General features: G+C 35.2%; 1 protein-coding gene across 1 annotated transcript in view; it reads right to left on the bottom strand.

Annotated features, from left to right (window-relative positions):
* Positions 1–23,607, bottom strand: part of ANK2 (ankyrin 2, neuronal) — a 263,985-nt gene that overhangs the window by 116,079 nt on the left and 124,299 nt on the right. Inside the window, exons 5-9 of the mRNA XM_012655073.1 lie at positions 9,626–9,724; positions 5,917–6,102; positions 5,449–5,472; positions 2,331–2,429; positions 1,035–1,133 (exon numbers count right to left, since the gene is read on the bottom strand). Coding sequence (XP_012510527.1) covers positions 1,035–1,133; positions 2,331–2,429; positions 5,449–5,472; positions 5,917–6,102; positions 9,626–9,724 — 507 coding nt within the window. The remainder of the gene's footprint in view (positions 1–1,034; positions 1,134–2,330; positions 2,430–5,448; positions 5,473–5,916; positions 6,103–9,625; positions 9,725–23,607) is intronic.

Below are 23,607 nucleotides of genomic sequence, written 5' to 3' on the forward strand. Positions count from 1 at the left end.
TCATAGACTTTTTACACCACATATTTCAACATTGTTATATTATAGGAATGTCTGAAGCTTTGCTGAAGGCTGTAATTAACCAAATCTACTCCAGATAGACAATATTTAAGTATTTGTTATATGTTTAAGCAAATAACTGCATACTATATAATGTCAGTAATATTATCAGAAATTTTGAGTAGCTAAGTAATTTACCCACTTTTTTAAAAAAAGGTAAATAATATAGCTAAGTGTTAATTCTCACACAACCTTATGAAGTAGGTACTATTAATAGCCTAAATTCAGAGAAGGTAAGTAAACCACCAATATCATACAACTTGGTAAATGGTAGAAGTAAGACTTGAAATCAGGCAATTTGCCTTCAGAGTCTGCACTTTCAATAGTTGCTCTCTGATGCCTGTATTATTATCTATCTACCGGGAGTACATCAAAAACTCAACATGATATTTTACTTGACAAGTTTGAAATGAATGAAGGGCACCACTTTTACCATGATGACATACATAAAGGTATAATATACTAACTCTTTAGTATAGTATAATAGTTAGTATAATATACCAACATAATAGCAAATCTCCTGCTTGGGTCAGTATCGCAAAACTACTTAAAAAGACAAATTAGGAATTTAACAGTTAGAAGCAAAGATAATTTCAATATGTATGAAAATATTTTATGTAGAAACCACACTCTCATAGCTTAATGCCTGCTAAGAAGTTTTGACTCTTGATATTTACGACTACCCAAAAGAGGGATGTGTAAGTTCAATCCTTCATCTTTGTTCCCAGAAAATCAATAAGCAAAAAACTCTTAAGTTGAAAAACACTTATCATATGGCCAGCATTCTGTTTCTCCAGGCACTTATAAGAAAATAATAATTTTACTCTATGATATGAAACCTTTAACTATTGTATTAAATTTAAATCAAATCCATGAAAACACATTACTTATCTTTACAGACTGGTGTTTTAAGGTGCCTGCTAAGAGGATTGAAAGAAATAACAATGGCAGGAAATTGAAGGAACAGACACACTTACCCTAGTTTTGGCATCAATCTGACCACCTCGATCCAGTAAGAGCTTCACCATGTTCGTGTTTCCCCTTTTGGAAGCCACATGCAGAGGAGTGATTCCATTCTACATCATGGAAAGACCAAACGAGAGCATGTTGGCTATGACAGGGCGTGATGGCGATTGCTTTGTGTTAAAGGGAACAAGGGAGGTTGTGACCTATTTGGTAATTTGATCCATAGTTTCTACAATTTTAATGTCTTCAATTTTTAAGGAACAAAGAAGCATACAAACCATAAAACACTATAGTTAGAGAATGAAAAATGGAATTGTACTGCATAACTAAGTTAGTCAATAACTACAATATATGGATTGAATGTATACATTATAGTCAAGAGACAAAGGGAACAATTTTGTGTAGCAGAAACAAAAATTCAAATTCTACCTAAGATAGAGCCCTACTGTCAAGTCTTTCTGCAACATCCACGCACTTAAAGAATCTGGAATCTTAAAGTCCCATATGCTTAAAAATAGAATACAAACATACATATCAATACTCAATGGAAAAATGATTCTTAAAAACATCTTCAGAATAATGCACTAGGATAAACAGCTTGAATATAGCACAACATAGCTTCAGTGCAGAAGACTTCTCAGGACAAAAGCACTATACATACAACTTATTTATTTTATGTGCTATCATAGGTCATCATTATGGCAGGGATACATACCTGATTTTCTGTATGTCATAAGTTTTTGAATATTCAAAGTTTTCATTCACTGATTTATAGTAAGTATACTGAGTTACATAATTTTCATGTAAGTGAATTATTTCCCATAAAAGCATACCACGAAGCATCTAACAATGTGATATCTTTTTATGTATTTCAGTAAAACTTCATATGAGCAAATTCTTCATTCGTTAAAAATTCCCTGCCAAGTTGTAATAATCATTGTAAGACATACCACTTACATATTTTGTGCTTAACATTTTAAAGGTTTATTTATTGACTTGAAGCTGCTCATTCATGATTCATAGCATGATCCTTAAATATAACTGCTCATGCTGATGTCAGAATTCATGTCCTCCTTCACTGTTGGAAATGATTCGTGTGTATGTGAATTTACAGCTTCTTATTTTCCAAGGGGGCCACAATGACCCCTTGTGATTTAAAGAGCAAAAAGGAAAATCTAATATCTCCAGCACAGATGCAGGGAAGGAAAAAGAAATGAAACCTTTATGGAAGCCACTGGTGCTCATTGTTACTTTCTTAAAATACGCATTTACTGCTATCTAGAATGAGAAACTATCTTCATCCGTACCCTGGCTGTGAAGTCCACCGCAGCGCCGCGGTTTAGAAGAAGAGTTGCCACATTGACGTTTCCGTAGTGTGCAGCTATGTGCAAAGGGGTGAAACCACTCTGTGGAAAGCAGAGAAATGATAGTCAGTAAACCTTTTACCTTTGTAAGCTGCAGTCACTGCACTGGTGAAGAAAGTTACCTGGTAACTGTCTACCTAATTTATGAGCAATAATAAATGATTTAATAAGACCTTAAGACTGAATGTTATAAGGTGGTAAATAACTAAATACATAAGGAGGTAAATAAATATTCTGCATTTATTAACAACATTACTTTTAATTACCTTAACTATTTATCTATTTATGAGATTTGTTGTTTATGCAAAACCATATTTATTGAGTTGGTTTAGCATATTAGAGAAAAACAGAATATGATTCAACAACATAAAGGTTTTGGCCACAGGATTAACATAATTTTGAATAAAAAAATGTTATTTTCAGAGAAAGATTCAAAACCAGTATATTTGTTTTGTTTTTGTTTTAAAAAAACAGCGTTGGTCAGCATTAATTTTTGGAACTATGAAAATATGTTTAAAAATTCTTACAAAGGATATAGAATTCATTCCACATCATTTACACTGTCATGATATTTCTATCTTCTTTTACAACTGTTTAGTTAGACTATGTTGTTATAATGACAAAAGAACTAAAAAACAAAAATTAAACAATATACTTGGCTTTAATATGAACATAAAATAAAGAAAAAAGTTCAGCTTAATCCAATTTTGAATGTTAATTAAATCAAATTTCATCAATAAAATAAAATGTAATTGAACCAACCAGGTTAAATCAAGTCTACGGGCATTAGAGAACTATTTATTCTCAGAATGTTGAAAAAATAAGTCTGAAGAAGAAAAGCATATTTTCTTTTATTTTTTTTTTGATGAAAATTTAGTTGGAAATTTTTGCAATTTTCACAATAGACGCTTATTATCTCTTTTCTTATTAAAGTACACAAAGATGTATTATCTGATAATTTTTCTTACTCTCCATAATATTCATTACTTAATAAAAGATTGTGGGAAAAATAGAGACTGTTGACTGGCTATCACATCCTGCAGTTTTCCGGTTATTTTGTATTGCTCTCTTTTACTTGAAATGAACCAAGATGCGCACTGTATTATTTTTGAGAGATAATTTTCTACATCGCAACTACTGTTTTTCTATTGGCTTGATATATAGGCTTTGGTGACTTTATTTTTAAAATGCCCTAAATGAGCACTCGGATACCCCAGGTAATAAAAATTTCTCTGTGCTATCGGCAACATTGACTGCAAATAAATTATAAATTCTGACTTAGCAAAACACAAAGTAAGAATAGTAAATATCAATCCAAATTCCCCCCAACTGTGGTCAGGATATTTTTATTTTGCATCACGTCATGCCCAATATCATGTCAAAATGAAGGGAAAAATCAGCCTACAATCTGGCTGTTATTTTATAAAATGTCGAATTTTGATATTTTAGGAAATAATTGACTGATTTTTTTTCATTTTTGTCTTGATGTTTCCTGTCACCCAGACATATCCTGAATGTGTGTCTGTTATTCCAGTTAAAATTTAATTTCAGAAAAACATATTGACTGTTGGTGAATCATTTTCAAATTATTGAAATATAATAACATTATTTTTCTCATTTGCAAAAATAAACTAACTTATTGTCTGACATAGCCTCATTGATCATCCATGATGATGCCTCGGGCTGCGAATCTTGGATCGACACTAGCTTGGTAGCAGCCCTCTCGAGGAATTTCTCCCTGATTAGCCTGGAGGTAGGAGGCAGAGTTCACCTTTCCACAGGATTATAGAAGGGCTTTCCTTCTTTTTACTCTATTGTCTTCAAGGAAGTATATAGAACTCAGTGCAAATCCACCCAAACTGCTGCTTTCACCAATGCTTAGAGCCATTATTGCTTTCAAAAATGTATCTTAAACAATCATCAAAAAGCATCTAAGCAATTAAAGATATTGAAATCAGTAATTAAGATAATAATTGTATGGAACTGTACAGTTCCAGTCTTGAACAATCTCACCAAGCAGTTGGGGGTTTTTGTTGGGGGGGGGGGGTCGGGGGGAGTCTCTGATCTAGGTTTGGTACACAGATATGGAAAAACCAAAGAAATGATACTAATAATTCAAGCATATTGATGTCTCAATGGGTAAATGTGTTAATAGACAAGATAATCATTTTTGAAATACCATTATTCTCAGTAAATACTAAGAATGCCCAAAGGTCCACAGCTCCCAAAATTCCACAACCCAGTGATCAAATGAGATGTTAGTCTAAAGAATCCCCTCAGCAAAGGGAAAAGCAACCTACCTAGTCACTCACCTTTGAGTAAAGGTTAATTTTTATAACATACTTTCAATAATGTTTGGGCCACTGTCTCTCTGTAGCAATGGCTAAGAAGAGACTGCTAAACACACACACACACACACACACACACACACACACACACACACACACACCCCTTGCGGAGAGGCTTCTGAACTTAATGTTTCTATTGATTGATGTGACTTATTTTGGTATGTGGAAAATATATGACTTCGTGACAAGTATTTTAAGACTTACAAGAAAAAGCAACTGCTTTGCTCATGATATGCTCAATATCATTATTGATTACATACAATGTGGTAAAGGAAAAAAGCATACAGGAAAAAAAGGGTGACTGCAATTAGATAAAAAGACAAAACATAGTGTCAGAGAAACCTCCCTAATTTTCACTTCCCTAAACTCTAACCTGAGAAATCTTATTAAGAAAATAGATTACATCTCTGCTTGGCAAAAAATTAATAGTAAAAGCTCACTGCTTAAAATATGTATCAAGGAAGAGTATTTCACGCTGTACTCTAATAAACTATTTAAATAGTTTCACTGATAAAAATAATGCTTCAAATATATGTGGCATTAAATATTTTTGAATGATCGATTTGCCTAAATTCTGGGAAAAGTTTCCAAATTAATTCCCCATTAACGGACCTTCTAATCATTAGTATGAATTAGTGAGCATTTATTCTAATTGGGCAAAAACTAAAATAAAGCAAAGCAAGATAGATTTTGGTATAACCACAATACTGTACCTCTGTCGTCCTATTCACCATCATCTGAAGCAGTGTTGTGAGAAAAAGAGGGAAGATATTACACAATGCAAAATTAGGAAACGACCTGCTCACCGAAATGGGGTCTACGGTTCCAACATGCCAAAATGCATTTTACTGAGAAAAGACGTCCCAAAACACTACACGATACAATGCTATCTTTCTAATTTTGTTTCTATTATTTATGACTGTACACAGAATAAGGAAGCAGATTTCTAAAAAGCTGAACCTCATCTTTTAAAGAAAATTATCTTACATTTCATTTTTTTTGTTGTTGTTACCGTACCCAATAAACAGTCCCGTTCTTTCTGAAATACCTCTGAAAGTAATTTATCTCTTTTCGTGACCAGAAGTAATTTTGCATTATCACCATGGCCTACTTCCTTCTCATCCCCCAGGAGGAATCTGGCAGCCGGAGAGTTCCTTTCCACAAATGCGTCCGGCTTTTACCTTTGATTGTACGTCAGCGTTGTGATCGTTCTGGAGCAGCAGTGCTGCAGATTTGGTGTCGTCTTTCCTAGCTGCAATATGCAGAGCTGGCAGCCTCACTTTCCCTTTGGTGTCATTCTCCAGGAGGATGGCCACTGCCTGGTTGTGTCCTTGCTGGAGTGCCACGGCTAGAGGAGTAAAGCCATCCTGGTAAAATAGAAGAAGAAAACATCTTCCATTATTAACGTTTAGATGCTTAGGACTGAACTCCAGGCGAATTTTTAAAAGTAATGATTAAGATTGATAAGCAAAAGCATAAAATATTACTATGAAGACTAGAAACAGATTATAATCAGTCCTTTGTCATACTGTGGATTAGTTTAATCAGACTGCTTTCCTAATTTCTATTCTACACATTTTGAAAAACATCTGCATTCCCTAACAAAGCATGCTACAGACAGAATGTGCTCAGATGTATGTTTATGATGGGAAAATAAAAATGAGAACCCACCCTAAGTAATGTCTGCTTATGTAAAGCAAAAAAGTGGGAAGGGTAGAAAGAACAGAGACAAACTCTGACTGGGAATTGAAGATATGGTAACCAAGGCAGAGAAATAAAATATTGATTGACTATGCAGGTTACTAAATATCTCTGCATTGGTTAGGGGAAGACGATAACCACCGGGTATGGAATGGTCTATTACCAATTCAGTTTTGAAAGTTTGAGAAAGAATATGATCTAAAACTCTTTGGCAAAGGCTAATTCATTAATTTTATACTTAGTTGAATTTTATATTATTTAGATCATTTAGATATAAAATTACATGTGCTAGGTAATGCAAAAAAAAGTCAGCTTTTCAGTTCTAAACTTAAAAAGAGTAAGTTTAAAAAGCAACAGCATGGATAATGTAAAGTTAGAGGAAACTTAAGGGTAGACAACTATGCTAGAAAACTTGGAAAGCTGTGTTTTCACTCAGTTCCTGAAAAGTGAGAAATAAATAGAAAAAATATAAATATTTTAGGCCCTGTTTGGGTACCAAAAAACCCTTAATCCACAAAAGTTTGAAAACAAGTTTCAAAGTTAGCAGTTTTCATTTACATAGAGCAAAGATGAGTGCAATAGGAAGGTACATTTAAAGACTACATTCTAGAGACCACAGTAATTTATCACAATCTAACTACTCAATTTTTTTCAATAATAATTTTTAAAAGGTAACTGCAGACTTTTGAGGAAAATAATTTTCCTTGGGTGTATCATGTATGTTGTACCAACAACAAGAAAAATTGAATGTTTTTCTTTTTAATAAGAATTGAATTTTAAACAGAACACATAACAGAATGGAAGAGTAAAACATGTAATGTCTTAAGATGAAAAATAGTAGCCTGAATTTAGAACTTTGGCACAAAGTAAATGTTCTGTGAATGGGGAAAGCACAGACTCATTACCATATACATATTTAAATTTATTACCTCCTGCAACACTGTGATAGTTTATATTTAAAAAGTAGGAACTTAATTTTGTTCTTAGAGATGAGGCATTTGCTTATAGAACAGAACCTCATTAAAAAGTTTATAGCTTTCAATTTTGAAAACATCTAGGAAGAAGGAAGATAGAAAAGAAATACTGTATAAAAATGATAGTGGAGGCATAGAGAACTCTTTTCAGAAAATTAACTTTGGGTCTCCATCGCATGGATTTCATTCTAATCTAGACTTCATGCAAGAGGCCTAAATATTTGGAAAGGCTTGTTCAAGCACCTCAACTAACTCTATGAAAAGGAAACCCATATGACAGTTAAGTAGCTTCGTTTTTCATCATTTATTTACCAGAGCTAATTGCTATAACTATAGGAAATTTAAAAAATTTAAATATTTCTTCTCAAACATGAATTTCATTGTCATAGTAAATAATATCATAATTATCTGATTGTTAAAGTGGTCATAATATCTTGATTAGTAATTCATTTTTGCAAATTAGGGCTACCAACCCAGTTCAGGGTAAGTTTAGGCATGTTCACACATGTGCACATGAGACTGTAGAAGGTATTTATCAAAGCAACACAGATATAATACCAAGTGGCAATCAACCATCTAGCCCTGTAAAGACTTCTTTTTTTTTTTAACAGAATGATACACTAAAAGGGAAGGTATAAAAGTTTGCCCATAGGTGTGTCTCTTGGTAACTACTAGAGCTGGTGGTGAGGGTTTAATCAATTAAGTTTATAATAAGTTTATATATATATATGTTTATATATATATATCTCCAATCATGAAAAATTAATTTTAGTTATTTAAATGATTTTTTGAAATGAAACAAAGAACAGGTATATTATGTACCTAAGCTTGGATTCAAAATCTCACATGATTATTGTGAAAAAGCCACATATCTGCATGGAAATCAGAGAGGGTTTTAATTTGCTGAGGATCACAGTGTAAATGGCCTGTACAGATGCAATGTACATAGAAGGGTATTTTTGGAACCAAATGGAAATGCCACAGAGGTCTAGACAGAAAGAGCCATGAGACAGCTGAGAATGCCAGCAAGTTGAGTTTTCCTAAATCATACACCAGAAACATTAAATCTATTTGGTGAGTAGAAGAACTCTGGGATAAAGATTTCATCTGATGAATGATTATGCCTTAAAGTAAATAAAATATAACAAATATAGGTTTCCTTATTTTGGTATATTTTTCAGAGGCCTTGAAGCAAAGATAGAGTGTTGAATTGTTACCCGAGCTTTGCCTGAAGATATTCATGTGCTACTCATGAAAAGAATGAGTGTCTCAGGAAAAAAAGGCCCCAAAATCATAAAAATCACACGTGACCCATGTGGCAAGAGTGTAAAATCTGTATGTGCTGAACAGAGAGCTTGAAATCGTTTCATATTGGGCAGTTGTGTTTCTAGTCACAGGAAGGAGACAAGGTCTCATTAATCATGATTTCTTCGGATTTTTTTTTTTTTAACTAGTGAAAATAAGCTGTCAGAAAGTTATTGCAATTGGCTCCATAAAAAGTTCTCTCCCAAAGGGACTAGAAAGGAATTTAATAGATTTGAATGACCTCTCTCTCCAATGCAGCATAGAAGGGAGTTCATGTTTATTTTGCCTAAAGACATAACTGTCCAGAATGGAGCCATTATTAAGCATTAAAAATTACCAAGATAGTTCTGGGTTAAAAGCATCTACTCATCATCTTTCACTTCAGGTCAGGAATTTGAAGATTTTGTGATTTCTATTCAGTTGTTGCCATAATCAGTCACACAACTATGTGTCATCAATTGTGCTTCAATATGAACAGCTTTTTGAGTGACATATTCCCCTTGAAATTGTGCTAACATACATAATTATGAATTCTTTCTGATGGTTAAAAATTGTTCCTTGTATTGGATCCTAACAAAGCTAAAATATTGATGAAAAGGGATGTGTAGAATTTACTGTAATCTAATTTTTGAATGGTATAAAGTTCCCCAAAGGCCTAGAGTATGGCAAATTGATGGAAGTATGTTTCATGTACAAATAAATTGACATGAATCCAAACTGAAGGCATAAGCTCATGAAACTGTGTGCACAGGCCTGGGTCATTCATTCATGGCACCGTAGTAAATTATATTAGTAACATGAACATCCCTGGCATATTTTAGACAGAACAATGGCTATCCACTGTGGCTGGATATGAAGAGTATAGACATTAAGATCAAAGAACTCAAGAGTTTAGGGCTGACAGTCTCACCTCTGTGGCGGTGCTCTGGTTTGCTCCATTTTCCAGCAAATATTTCACAACATCGATGTGGTTCTCTTGGGCAGCCATGTATAAAGGAGTGAAGCCATTCTGAGGACAAACAATAAAAAAAAGACATTTTCAACCATTTGTCAAAGTTCAAATCAAAGAAGAAGGCAACACAAGGAAAGGGCAAATAAATAAACCTTTGAAATGGTGAAGCTATATAACATTCCTTCACACTGAAGAAATCATACACATATTTACTGTTGTAAAACTAGACAAAATTTCAGTGAACTAAGTTCCACATACAGTTTCTAAAGGAGTAAGGAGAAAGCATTAGAGAAGAAATATTTCCCTCATTTCCCATCTTCATTTTAGTACCGAAGACACACATTCCTCATCACCTAACACTGTGTTAAACTAAAAATATCTTCATTTCTTTAGTGCATTTGGTATTTCAATACTTATAGAGTTCTATAACATAGAATTCTCATAATATATAGCATCTATATAAAATAGTATCTGTATAATATCTTCCATATTGTTCAATTAATAAACTATTTAAATAGGCCATGATTGTCTTGAATACACACAGTTCAGTTAACATCCTTAGTGGTATAAACTATTACTTATACCAGAATAGGCTAGGAGAGACGGCAGGTTTCAAAATTAAAAAGTCTGTATTTCAATGTTCTGATTGAAGCAGTATGGTTTATACTGAACATCTTTGTATTACTTTTTAGAGGCCATTTTGAAATTTTATCATTCATTCTCACATTCATTTACTCAACTATTTACTAAAATTCAGCCCCTGGTAGCTGGGCCGTCACTGAGATACAGAGATAAATAAAACAGACACCCTCATGGAGCACACACTGTGGTAATAGTATAACATTATTATGTAGTCGTAGATTTTAAAAATCACCGATATTTGACAACATAAGTTTAAAACTAAATTTAAATTGGCAAATTTTCTTTTCATCAGATCCTCAGGAATATGTAAAGCCCCGTTAAGAAAAAAAAAAAACACAAAACTTTATGAAAAAAAAACCTGTGAAACAATTCATAAACTCACAAAACCTAACAATTCTCTCAAAACCTTGCCAAAGTCTTAAACGTAGATGATTCCCTTAAACTTTCCATGTATTAAATGAGAATAAGTAAAAACATAGATGGAGTCCAGGGATTTTTAAAAGAGGAGAAAAATAGTTTTTAAAAATACTTTTCGAAATAAAAATTCTTCTGTATACATAGTATGCGAGTGGAAACATTACTCAAAATGGCCAAGATCCAGCAAAATATAAATACAGAATATACAAGTAGAACAAGTAAAGTAATTTTAAATTAGATTATAAAAAAAAAAAATCTGTGGGCTTCAAATGGTGGAGGAAAATTTAGAACTAAAAAAGAATTATAAGATGAATAAATTAACCATGTTGTAGGATGCGGGAATAGCTTGCTAGCTGGAAAGCATATTTTCAAAGACACAGTAAGCAGGTGAAATCTTCTGTATTTTAAGAACACTGAAGAGGTGGCGGAAGGATAGAATTAGAGATTCAAAGGAAGGGAGAGCCAGTGAGGATGGTTAAAAACAATGAGTGGGTGTGGAATGGGGCTCTTTCATGGCAAGTAAAAGGCAGGAATGCAAATAAGAGAAGAAGAACTTTTAATAGAGTAAAACAATTTTCTAACATGCTTTCCTCCAATATGATCTTGTAGCTAGATCAAGAGAAACAGACGTTACCAATCATCAGGGAAAAGGAGATGGACCATCCTCAGGCCCTACTAAGAAAGGTCCCTGCCCTGGGTCTCGAGCCTTCGAGGGACCTCCTCTGACTGCGCAGGGCAGGGTATCGTGAGGACAAAGGGGACATGCCCCCCATGACCCCATGGCTCCAGATTTTCAGGCTTCCACCAGGCACCTGGCTGCCCAGAATCCCTGAGTGTTTCCAAGTGGTATGCACACCCTTTGGTAGGCCGAATAATGGCCCCCAAATAAATATGGCATCCTAATCTCTGGAACCTGGAAATATTATCTCATGGCGAAAGTAACTTCGTATGTGTGATTAAGTTAAAGAACTCCAGATGCGGAGATTATCGTGGATTATCCAAGCAGGCTTGATGGAATCACAAGGGTCTTTGTAAGAGGAGGCAGGAAGTCAGGGAAGAGAGAAGATGTTACACTCCTGGCTTTATGACAGCTTTAGAAGTTGGAAAAGGCAAGGAAAGGGATTTTTACCTAGACCCTCCAGAAGGAAACCGCAATGCCAACACCTTGCTTTCAGCCCTATAAGACTAATTTTCAAAACTATAAAAAAAATTTTGTGTTGTTTTAAGCTACTGAATTTGTAGTCATTTGTTATGGTAGCAGCAGGAATATAATACACACCCTTCAAATTGTTGGCTAGGGAGGGTAGAAGTAGGAGAGCTTAAATATGTGCAGGTTGGGGTATCCCCATCTGGGATGGGAGGAAAGGAGGGGCTAGCTATAGGCCAGGACCCAGGAGTGGCAGCCCCCCAACACAGTCCTGTGGGGAACTCTAAGGATTCCAGGACGTCTGAATTTGGACCTGTCATGATATACTTGACAAGGCAGGAGATACTTATTTAACTATATATATATATATATATATATATATATATATATTGTAAGGGAGCCTCTTTTGCACTCTTCTCCTGGGACCTGCAAGTGTTAGAGTTAGGTTAAAGTGGTAGAGAAGAAAAAAAGGGAAAAATCTCCAGGCTTATAACACACAGTATACAAGAGAGAAAGGGCAGGGAGACATTCATGATGTTGGTTCAAGTGCATCATGAACGCCATCTGTGTGCCTTATGCCATAACTTTGCTGTGCCAGGGCTTCCAGTAGAGTAGAGGGGCAAATATGAAGAACAATACAAATAAAAATTATTTATTCAACTTCTTTCTGCTATATGTTCTCCACTGTGGTAAATGCTTTGAATATGTCTCCTCAAATTATAGTGACCGCATGTTCTGGTTTGTCTGGGACTGCCCGAGTTTATGCATAGTATCCTGGAGTAATTATTAATAGTGTCTTGGTTTGAATGATAAATGACCTAATACTGTCTCTAAATACTTAGAGTGGTGCCGTAACATCAGTATTGACATACCCATTCTGACTGAGGCAGTTGAGGCTAAAATACTTAGGCAACTTGGCCGAAGTCTCACAGCTAGTAAGTGAACTGGGAGTGACAGATAGATGTCAGGTCACGAGTAGCCTTCTTCCCTGTAACGGTGTTGGGACTCTATTCTGCAGATGAGCAGTCCTCAGCCTTGCTGTGTGATAGAATTTCCTCCAGAAACTGTTAAGATCCCTGGGTGCCACGCTACCATCTTGTCCCTACTGAACTGGAGTCTCCATGTATGAAGCTCAAGCACGTGCATTTTTTTTTAAAGCTCATTTTTTGAAATTGCCTTAAGAAGTTTGTTATAGGTGATACAGAAAAGTTGAATGGTTTTGTGTAGAGAGTAACATAATCATGCTCACATTTCAGAAAGTTAACTCTGATGATAACGGATGCTTTGGTTTGGGGTGGTAGGAGACGAGTGGAAGTAGGGCATCGATCAGCTTTTGCAGTATTTGCAAGAGTGCACATAAAAGATGAGGGAAGCTTGAGCTAAAGCAACTCCTTGGTTAGAAGATGCAGAATACTGTTACAAAATGGGTGAAGTAAGGCAATAAAGATTTACTACGGGTCCTAAAGATGTGGAAATTATTCTTTCTTAACTTACTGCTATTTAACAAGAAGAAGCCCACTGGAGAATGTGTAAGTACAGCATTGTATCGGTTGTCACAGTAGTTCCAATGTGACAAATAGGTGCTTCTAGCAACTGGTTATTAAATATTTTGAACATTATCCCAGTGTATTGGTAATTATTATTTGCCCTTCATTTACCTTTACTCAACAAAAATGTGTTTGTTGACTTTTCACCAGCTGGGCATTGTGTTCAACTTTAGTTTTTCAGAGACAAAAGACAAGGTTCCTGTTTTAAGAACTCGCAGTTCAGAGGGCGAGATGGACAAGTTAGCAAACTACTGCATTACAGCTCAGTGAACATACACCACACCTGTCCAGAAAGTATCCAGCCATGTAATGTGAAAAATAGAGACATTTACGGAAGAAGATACAAGATACAAGAAACGTTGTACATAGGACAATGACAACTCAGTCCCCTTCAAAGGAGGCACCTTGGGACTTCATACAGTTCTCCCAGCATCTCTTAACCTAACCCGTAAACGTTCGATATTCTCAGGTGTTCTGCTTGTTGCAGGCCTTCCAGAATGTGGATCATTTCCAACTGATTCTCGACCATCTCTGAAGCATTTGAGCCACATTTTTATTTGTGCTGCACTCATTGCATCATCCCCAAAAGGCTCGTGAATCATCCGAATTGTTTCCGCGGAGGAATGCTCAAGCTTAATGCAAAATTTGATGCATGTCCATTGCTCTACTCGCTTAGTCATTTAGAATGAGTCGGCCACACAGCACACACGCTCACTCAATGGCGGCCAGTGCCCCACTGACTAGTACCGTGAAGGCATCATTGTTCACCCATGCTCATCCCAGTCCACTCTCCTTGGCTGCCGCGTTATGTCCATGTTGCACAAATCGCTCTCATCATATTAACAATGGCTGGGTACTTTCTGGACAGACCTCATATGTAATTAGGTTTTTTTTTTTTTAATTATGTGTTGCATATAAAGAGAACATAGATGAAGGACACAGAACTCAACTGGATAAGGAAATTATATCTGAAGGAAGACACTGGGGGTGACAGTTGGAAGACACTGAAGTTAGACACAGAAGCAGAAGAGGTATTTCAAAAACAGAGGAAACACCACGAGATGAGAAAACACAAGACACGTGGGGACTTGCCAAGAATTCACTGTTCATGTGGAGAGGAGGCTGAAGATAGGGCAGGACCAGCCCCTGTCTGCCTTGCTGAATTTTATCCTGAAAGCCTTCGGAGTTATCTGTTTTTTAAATGGGTTAGACATGGACACATTTGCATTTTAAAGATATTACTTTGCCAGGAATGGGGAGGATGAATTGGAAAATGTCTAGATTACAGTGCAGAAGACTAGAAAGAAGCTTTTTGTAATAATCCTGATGAGAAGTAAGAATTATAAATATTATTAAGATTTTGGTATTTTCAAATGTAAGAGCCTGCCCGGCTAGCTCAGCTGGTAGAGCATGAGACTCTTAAAATGTAATTTAGTGTTCATGTATTTATATTTTTCTTCGTGATTAGAAAGATTAGAAGTCTGGATTATTTATTAGTTATTGATAACAGTTTTCAGATTTATTAAATAGTTACAATGCTTTTTTTCCAATATAGAAATCATGCTATATTGTAGAGAATTTGAACACTTAAAATATTACAAAATAAGTTTTCCTATTTACATTTGTAATATGTCTATGGACCAATAATCAAGATTTAGCCACTGGTGAGAATTTCTTTTGGTAATTGTATTATCTTGGCAAATTGAATGAGCGTGAGCTAATATTTACATATCTACCTATCAAATGTAGATTTATTGAAGCTTTGGGAACATCTTTAAAGCCAGTTAAATTCATTGATACTTGTACGTCATTTCAAAGAAATTACGCAGAGACAAATACTGTCAATCTGCAAAGTAATCGATATATTAGACAAGGACCAAAACTCTAAGAACTATCATTATTACCAATTTAAAAATTCTTAATCTTTGAGCCTTAATTTTTCCAGCACACATGATTTTATTCTTCCCTTATACCAATGAAGATTCAACACTTGGATGACTTAAAAAGATTGATCATATAAAATTACTTTTATCTTAATATAAGAGTCAATGTTACTATTCATTTTGAAGAGTCTTTTTCATGGCACCAGATTTGTTCTAAAGATTTTCACCTAGGCACTAGACTAGATGTTCTGAAATTAATGAATATAAATATACTATTATTCCTGCCCTCAAGAGCAGAAAATATAACAATTCACAGAATACATCTTTATAGAATCATCTATAGCTCAAGACATACTATAATTGCCAAAGAGAAGCATAAATAAAATGCTGTCAGAGCACTAAAGACTGAGTAATTAATAGCACAAGGAAGGTATACTCTGGCTCAAGAACAGACCTGAGAGGAAATTAGGTCTTAATGAAATCAAGATGGCAGAACTAGAGAAAATAAAATGTTCTTCACTGTTCTCTGCTCTTCCTGTTCCATTTTCTCTGTCTCTCAAGAGGTGTGGTATTTGTAGGGGGAGGATAAGTGTCTTCGCAGACACATATTTCAGTTGGTGAATTCTGTTCTCTAAACCTAATGATGAGTCTAGTGAACAGTAAAAGAACAGTAAGAGAAATTACCAAACATGGGTAAAAGCCAGTGCAAGCATGCATGTTGAAAGGATTCTCACAGGTCTTAAAATAAAATCTAAAAAATCAAAGATCTCTTAGCCAGATGGTGACACATAAAACTACAATTCATTATAATATTTTACCACCCCGCTAAAAATATACCTTAGGTAATTTCATAGATCAAGCATAAACTAAATCACATTCTCTGAAATATACCAAGAGAGTGGGAACTGATTATGGAAACTCCAAATTGTGCATACATTAATATGTCTGTAAACTATGTATTGTGATTTTATTTGTTCTTATTTGCAGTCTTATATTGCTAAGCTTATTAAATATATTGCAATGATGAAAAGAAACTGCCCTATTTTCCTTGATGAAAATGTTACCAGCTGAAAGGAAATTCATCATTTTACAGTTGAGGAATTTTTAACCCAGAGATTGAGTGATCAGTGGCTGGTGGACTGGTCAGTTGCAGAAGTTAAGGAGAGAAGAGGAGGTGAGTGGGCACGGCAGGTGCAGAGATGCTTGGAAACTCTTGCCCTACCCTTCTCATCTTTCAAGCCTCAACACAAGTGGTTACTCTCTCTGAGAGGCCTTACTCAGTGCTTATAAAAATGCTTAGCACATAGTAGGTGTTTGGTAACTATTTGTTAAATGGATGAATGAATTAAATAGAACATAATTTGAACTCCTTTTTTGACTGTGGTGATTTTAACATATGTCTGCAAATTCTTTGAGACTCCTTGCTTCAAAAAGGGGAATTACCCTCCTCTTGAATGTAGGACATTTTAGTAGTTTGCTTCTAATGCATCAGTTATGGTGGAATTGATGGTGTGAGACTTCTAAGGCGAGGGTTTAAAAGTCATTGCCCTCCTGCCTTCCTGTCTCTTTTGGGTCACCTGCTCTGGAGGAACAAGTGTCATGATGACACACAGCCTATGCACCCACATAAGAAGGAACTGACCCCTCTCACCAACAACTAGCACCAACTTGCCAACCATGCGAAAAAATCACTTTCAGAGAGAATCCTTCAACCCCAGAAAAGCCTTCTGATGACTTTAGCTCTGATTAACATCTGCATTACAGCCTCATGATATTCCGAGCCATAACTGCACAGTTCAGCCACCACCGAATTCCTAGTTCATAGAAACTATGATGATAGTACATGTTTATTGCTGTTTTAAGCCACTAAGCTTGGGAGTAATTTCTAATGCAGCAATAGCTATCTAACATAAGGTCCAACAAGGTCCTGTATAATCCGACGCTCACCCACTTTGCCAACTATACCTCTCACAATTCTTACCCTACACTGCATCGATTCTTTTTAGGAAAGAAATTCATATCCTGGGCAGTTATTTGCATATTTTGCAGTAATATAACTCTTCGAATGCTATCTAACCTGGAAACCCTAAAAATAAAAGATTAAACATGACTGCTCCTTTGAAGTTGACTGAAATAAATAACTTTTCAGCAATGTCTTCCCCTTCCCCAAACTACCCGGACAATGTTTCTTAAACTGTATTGTGTTCCAAGGAAGTACAGCAGGGATCCTTCCTGGAGAATGTTGAGTTTTACAAGCTATCAGTGTTTGAAAACACTATGATGAAGCAGCCTTTGTCATGTGTTACCCTTCTTTATAGTGTTTCACAATCAGAAAAGATTAGGTCTTTGCATTGATAAGAAATGGATGAATTAGGGGACTTGTGCATATTTGCCTAGATGAAGCAATCTATAGTCTAAAGAAGTTTGAAAACTACAGCTCTAAATGTTAATAATATCCTTAATTCTACATGTTGTTTTCAGTTTTCTGAGAGTACAACATATACTCTCTATATCCACTGGAAAACATAGTCAGTAAATTACACAACCAACTCCAACTGTAGGAAGTGGGAATGGTTAGAGATAGATCTGGGTTTGAACTTAGTAAAAGGAGAATTCCCCTTTTGAAAAAGCCTCCTGTTTTTTTTACAGGCAGGTCAGTGTCAAGATTTAAGTTGTTTCACAGAACAGAATTCTTCAGCAGCCTTACCCATAACCTGCTAGGAGGCTTTTCATCAGACACCAGTCGGCACTGGTTGGGAAACACTACTCTAGTTCCCGTCCCAGATACTATGCATCATCTTCTTCCTTTGAATTAGCATGATGAGAGATAAGGTTGGGAAGCATCCCAAATTTATCACCAAGCTTTAAGGTCAGGATGATTCAAATGATTTCCCTAAATATATCGTGAAAGCACAGCTGCAAAGGATGTAAAAAACCAATAGTACTAATTGTAGTCACAAAAATAAAGACTACTTTGTGTACTCTGGGGATATACTTAGGGAAAAAGAACAAAGACACGATTATATACGTATTTGGTAGTTGAGAAGGCATTTTATTAATTAAAATGTCATATAAATTTTCTCATATAATCTGAACTTCATAATTTTTAGTCTGGGTTAGGATATTATGAGTTATTTAAACCACCTTCCTCTTTCCAAAGGTCCTCTTTAAAAGATTATAGCTAAACTATCAAATGACGTTAAAATGATTAATGTCCTGAATCTTTCTAGGGAAGTTAAATTTTATTAAGGGTTTACTGTGTCATCTTGTTTCATGCCCACGACTATACTCTTCGGCACCTGTTACGGATGAGACTGGCTCTTGTCATTCACCCAAGGACACACCAAGTGGTGCAGCTAATATCTGAACCCTACAGGGTGCCCAACTCAGCATTCCTTCCATCCTCTTCCACTGTCCTCTCCAACCAGGATCAAATTGCCTCAGAGAACACCTGTACTCTTACCTAGTAGTTAGACAATTAACCTTCTTCTATCTTTTCCTAAGACGTTCACCAGGGATGAGTGGGGAAGCTCTGCCTTTCGCCATGACCTGCTTGGTGAAGAATGTCCAAGTGTTTTCTTAGGCACAAGAATTCTTCCAGTTTTTATTTTCAGTAGGTAAGAAATTTGGGTGGTGTCAGTGAGGAGAGAGAAGGCTAAGCATTTTATATTTGTTATTTAACCCTAACAGTCCAGTGCAATACTTTATATGACTCAAGGAAATTAATATTCACAAGGATTAAGAAGCATGCCTAAAGTTTCACATTACTTAAAATGTGGAGCTGGGATTTGAACCCACATATAACTAATTCTAAAGTTCATGCTCTTTCGACTACACTACTATTCTGCAATGTGCTTTAACGGCAAATTCCACAGGTGATACTATATCATGTCTGGGTATTGCTAGCAATCAGAAACACCACTGAGAATTCTGTATTCCCACCAGGTCTACCATGGTCCCTGCTTTCCACGTCGCATGGATAAATTACCAAGAAATCATTTGAGCTATTTTACCTATTTCACATTACTAACTCCAGTGCATCCTATGCATCAACCTCAACTAATATTCCTAAAATCTGTTTTCGACAAACTGCATTTCTACCTTGTCATGTTACCAACAGTGAAAGGAGGTCAGTTTTTATACACAACGACTGAAGATCAAGACCTTGTACACCCTTGCCCCATTTTACTCAGTAAGTCATGTGAAAAATAAACTTTTAATACATATTCTGATGTTTTAATACCAGCTTGTCTTGCTTGTACTTCTGCACTCATCATGTTCAATTCTACCTCCTAATGTTGTTACTAATCTTCCCACCTGGAACGTCTTCCCTTTTATTTTCCTGCCTGCAGACGTTCTCCACTTGTCAATGCCCAGCTCAAGTCCTGCAAGAATTTCATTCACAGAATTTAGCCAACTCCAATCTTCCCCTTTAGTATATAGTCTGTTCCATTACAATTTAATACCAAATGATATACTCTCTTCTGTGGTTTGCCTTTGTTTCTTGTGTGTTGGTCCTGATGTGTGTAGCCTGCACACTTTTTGAGAGCAGCTTCCTGTCTTACACGTTTGGAATCCTCCACAGAAATCAGCACTGTGTTGAGTACACAGTAAACATGAGGTAAATACCTATCGATTGACTAACAGTTTACTTTCAGCTTTTCCCCCCTCAGTTCCTGACGATTATAGATGACTTAGACTTGTGCTTTTCTCCTTTATCCAACTTTAAATTTTAAATTTAACAGACGACTTACAGACCTCATTCTACAAAAAAGTTGAAGTGGCTAGTAACACTTTATTTATTCTCACCTAACCCCAAAATGCTTTTATCTCTATTTCACTTTGCAAGAATGAATAAATACCTCATTAAATTTTTCAGCTATGAATTAATAATTCTATCCTTTATGTCTTTAGATTTATAAATGCAAAATGAGAAAGCAAATGAATGTTTAAAAAATCACAAAGCAAGTAAATTTAAAAAGAAAACAACCTTTAGACTGAAGCAAATTTTAGCCAAATATCATGAAAGGACAACTCTGTAACACATGGTATAGAGTTTTGCAAGCAGTGGGCTCTTAATAAATTAGTGAATGTAAAAAATATTTTAATAATTGATTTGTAGATATTTTTGGATTGTCTATTTAAATAATCATATCTTCTGTATACAGCATTTTGCCTTTTCCTTTTCCATTTATATTCTTTTTCTTTTTTCATTGTATTGGCTAGGCCTTGAGTAAAATTTGAATAGTATCACAAAGAAGAATCCTTTTCTTGTTACTGGCTTTAATGAGAATACTGATGTTTGCAGTAGTTTTTGGAATATTTCCTCTGGAAGCAGCCTGATATTCCTAGTAAGGTAATTTTAAAGAATTATTAAAATTTAAATTAAATCTATTAATCTATTTAATCTGGGTTTAATAAAAAATTTTAAAATTACCCAACTAGGAATATCAAGCTGCTTCCAGAGGAAATATTTCAGATGAAAATTAAAATTTAATTTAAATTAAATCTATGGAATTTATTTACATATTTAAATATATCATTTAAAATAATAAAATATTGGATGAAAAATCTGTATTACACTGGAGAACTACACAGACCATAGAAGTACCACCGATTATTCCTTCTCAAGACTTATTTTTGAGGCAGCTGCCCAGATAGTATCTGCCCAAACAGCAGGTGTTGCATAGAACTTCATATTTAAAGAACACTAACCCATATAGATCAAGAACATTGGACATCTTTCAAATAGCAATTTAAAGTTGTTTCTTCGCATCTCCAAACTTGTAACTTTAGCCTCGCTGATACCATGTTCTAACTAAGGTATACTAAAACTATATTACAGATGTTTCGAAAATCATTTTACTATTGTATGATAAGCAAATGTAAACCCAACACATCTGAGGTTTATGGTATTCTATTTAGAATTTTCCACATTTCGAATTACTCTCTGAAAGTGATTTTTCAAAAATAACATTTGCTTAAACCACATTTTTTTTTAGTTGGACTTCAATCTTTGCCATCTAAAACGTCTAAGACGAGAATGTTCATTCTTTTTCCCATTAGTCCGTAGCTGCAAGTGTCTCTAGGAGATCAATAGACTATTAAATTACTTAAAGGTCTATAGATATCTGTGTTTTGGCTAATGCAATTTCAGGTACTCAGATTGACAGTATTCAAAGGAGGTTGTGAAACAAGCCAGTCACACGAACTGACTTTGTTATGTTCTTCACTGTGTCCCAACAGGCAGCAGAGAGCGTGCAGAGTGGCTGGTCTTGCACAGATGCACGATTGCTGAATTTGGTATTAATGACAGCTAACAGTCACTGAGCTCTTACAATTGCCAGGCATTACTCTAAGTGCTGCACATGGATTAATCTCACAACTCCTTGTTGCAGGTACTATTATTATGATTCCCCTAACACAGATGAGAACACTGAGGCACAAGGTGCACAAGTTGAAAGCAAAAGAGTCGGGATTTGACCTCTGTCTGGGATTTGACCTTGGCCTCCAAGTTCGTGTCCTTACTTATTTCACTATGCTGCCAAACTCAGGCCATGTCAGATGGGATCACTGGCAATTTTCAAGTCTTAAAAACACCTTTTCTCTTTCCTGGCTTTAACAGTGCAAAGAAGGAGTAGAAATAACCAGGGACTTCCAATTATTATACATAGATTAAGTAGTTAGCAGTATAATGTATTTGCATACAAATTTATCTTTACCATGTTCAGTGAATTATAGCTCCCCAATTAAGAAAGAAAATGTATACTAAAGACATGGGTGAGCATAACACTTGAAAAAGAATTATCAGGAATTTCGCCAAACATGAAAACCTTGAAAACATTAAGACATAATATAGATTCTAATTTTCATCTTTCAAGAGTTATCATGTAATTAATCAATGTTTGGGTTATAAACAAAATCACTTTGGGTCCATACGTAGTTACCTAAACTATTAGTTTCCTCTCAATAAAACAAAGAAAGCAATGATTGCTCTCTATGCAAATTCTGTGTTGAGCAGTAATGACACATTGTCAATAAATTCACTTGTGCTTTTCAAGGTTTTAGACATACCTACCTGAAAAATTCCAGTAAGGAATGATAAAAATGTAATCACTTATAAAGAATCACAATAAAGAATAAAGAGAATTTAATGGCATAGAAAGGAACTAAAAAAATGACTATTTCTAAGGAAGGCCATGGTAGTTGGCAGTTGGAAAGAGAAAATTATACTTTTTGCTTTATATACTGTGGCATTGTTTCAATTGTTTTAAATAAGAATATATTCATGTTCTACTTGTGAAGTTAAGACAGAGAGATAGACGGATAAATAGGTAGATAGATAGGCAGACAGGCAGACAGACAGACAGACAAATACTCAAAACATGTGGAGTATTTAACCAGATATCAGAAGACAGGGGTCACCAACATGACTTTGGACAAGACACTTGATTCCTATAATAAGTGCTGTGGACATGATGTCTCTAACACTCCCTTCCACTACTAAACTAAAATAATTTAATTTAAGGAAGGACGTAACATGTGGAGAATCTAAAGGACTCACATTCCCAAAATAAAGTAAAATATTTAAGAGTTCATCCATTGGAGACTTATTTTCAAAATAGTTAAAACACTGTCTATAGCCTAATGCCTCTACAGTTTTGTTTTGTTAAAACACAAAGCACAATGCAAAACTAGAAGGTTGAAATTTTTTTAAACAACGACAGAAAGTAGGAAGAACATCAAAATATCTATCTAGGATGATGCGGTGTGTAGAACCTTGCTCCCAAATGCAAGCTGAAGGATTATTAACCAATGGCACATTACAAGAAAGAAGGAAAAGAACAACTACCTCTAAAGTCTTTGCGGCTGGTCCAAGTATCAAATATAAGTGTGTTATGAACAAGAACATTGAACAAATTCATGACCCTTGGAATGTTGATCATTAGCCCAATACATTGCATTCACATTGATGCAAGAATCTTTTGCTAGTCAAACATGTGAAGTTGCACATCTCTGATCTTTCTAAAGAGTCTCGATATAGTTAAATAGTTTGGGGTTCACTCTTGGTCTCTTTTCCATCAGTGAAGCCCACATTTGAGGTGTAAGATAACCAAAGCAGTATAACTCCCATGGTATAGCAGATTTCCCACCAGAATGCTAAGCTTCTGAAAATTTTTAAAATTTAAGCAGAGAAAGTACTTTTATAGAGCCACATGGAACTTGCATGAATAATTCATATTTCACAGATGTCGTTGATACTCTGGGAAAAAAATCACTGTATATTCTTTTTTTTTTTTTTTT

Source organism: Propithecus coquereli, unplaced genomic scaffold (genome assembly GCF_000956105.1).
Source record: "Propithecus coquereli isolate 6110/MARCELLA unplaced genomic scaffold, Pcoq_1.0 Scaffold46, whole genome shotgun sequence".
Taxonomy (NCBI): domain Eukaryota; kingdom Metazoa; phylum Chordata; class Mammalia; order Primates; family Indriidae; genus Propithecus; species Propithecus coquereli.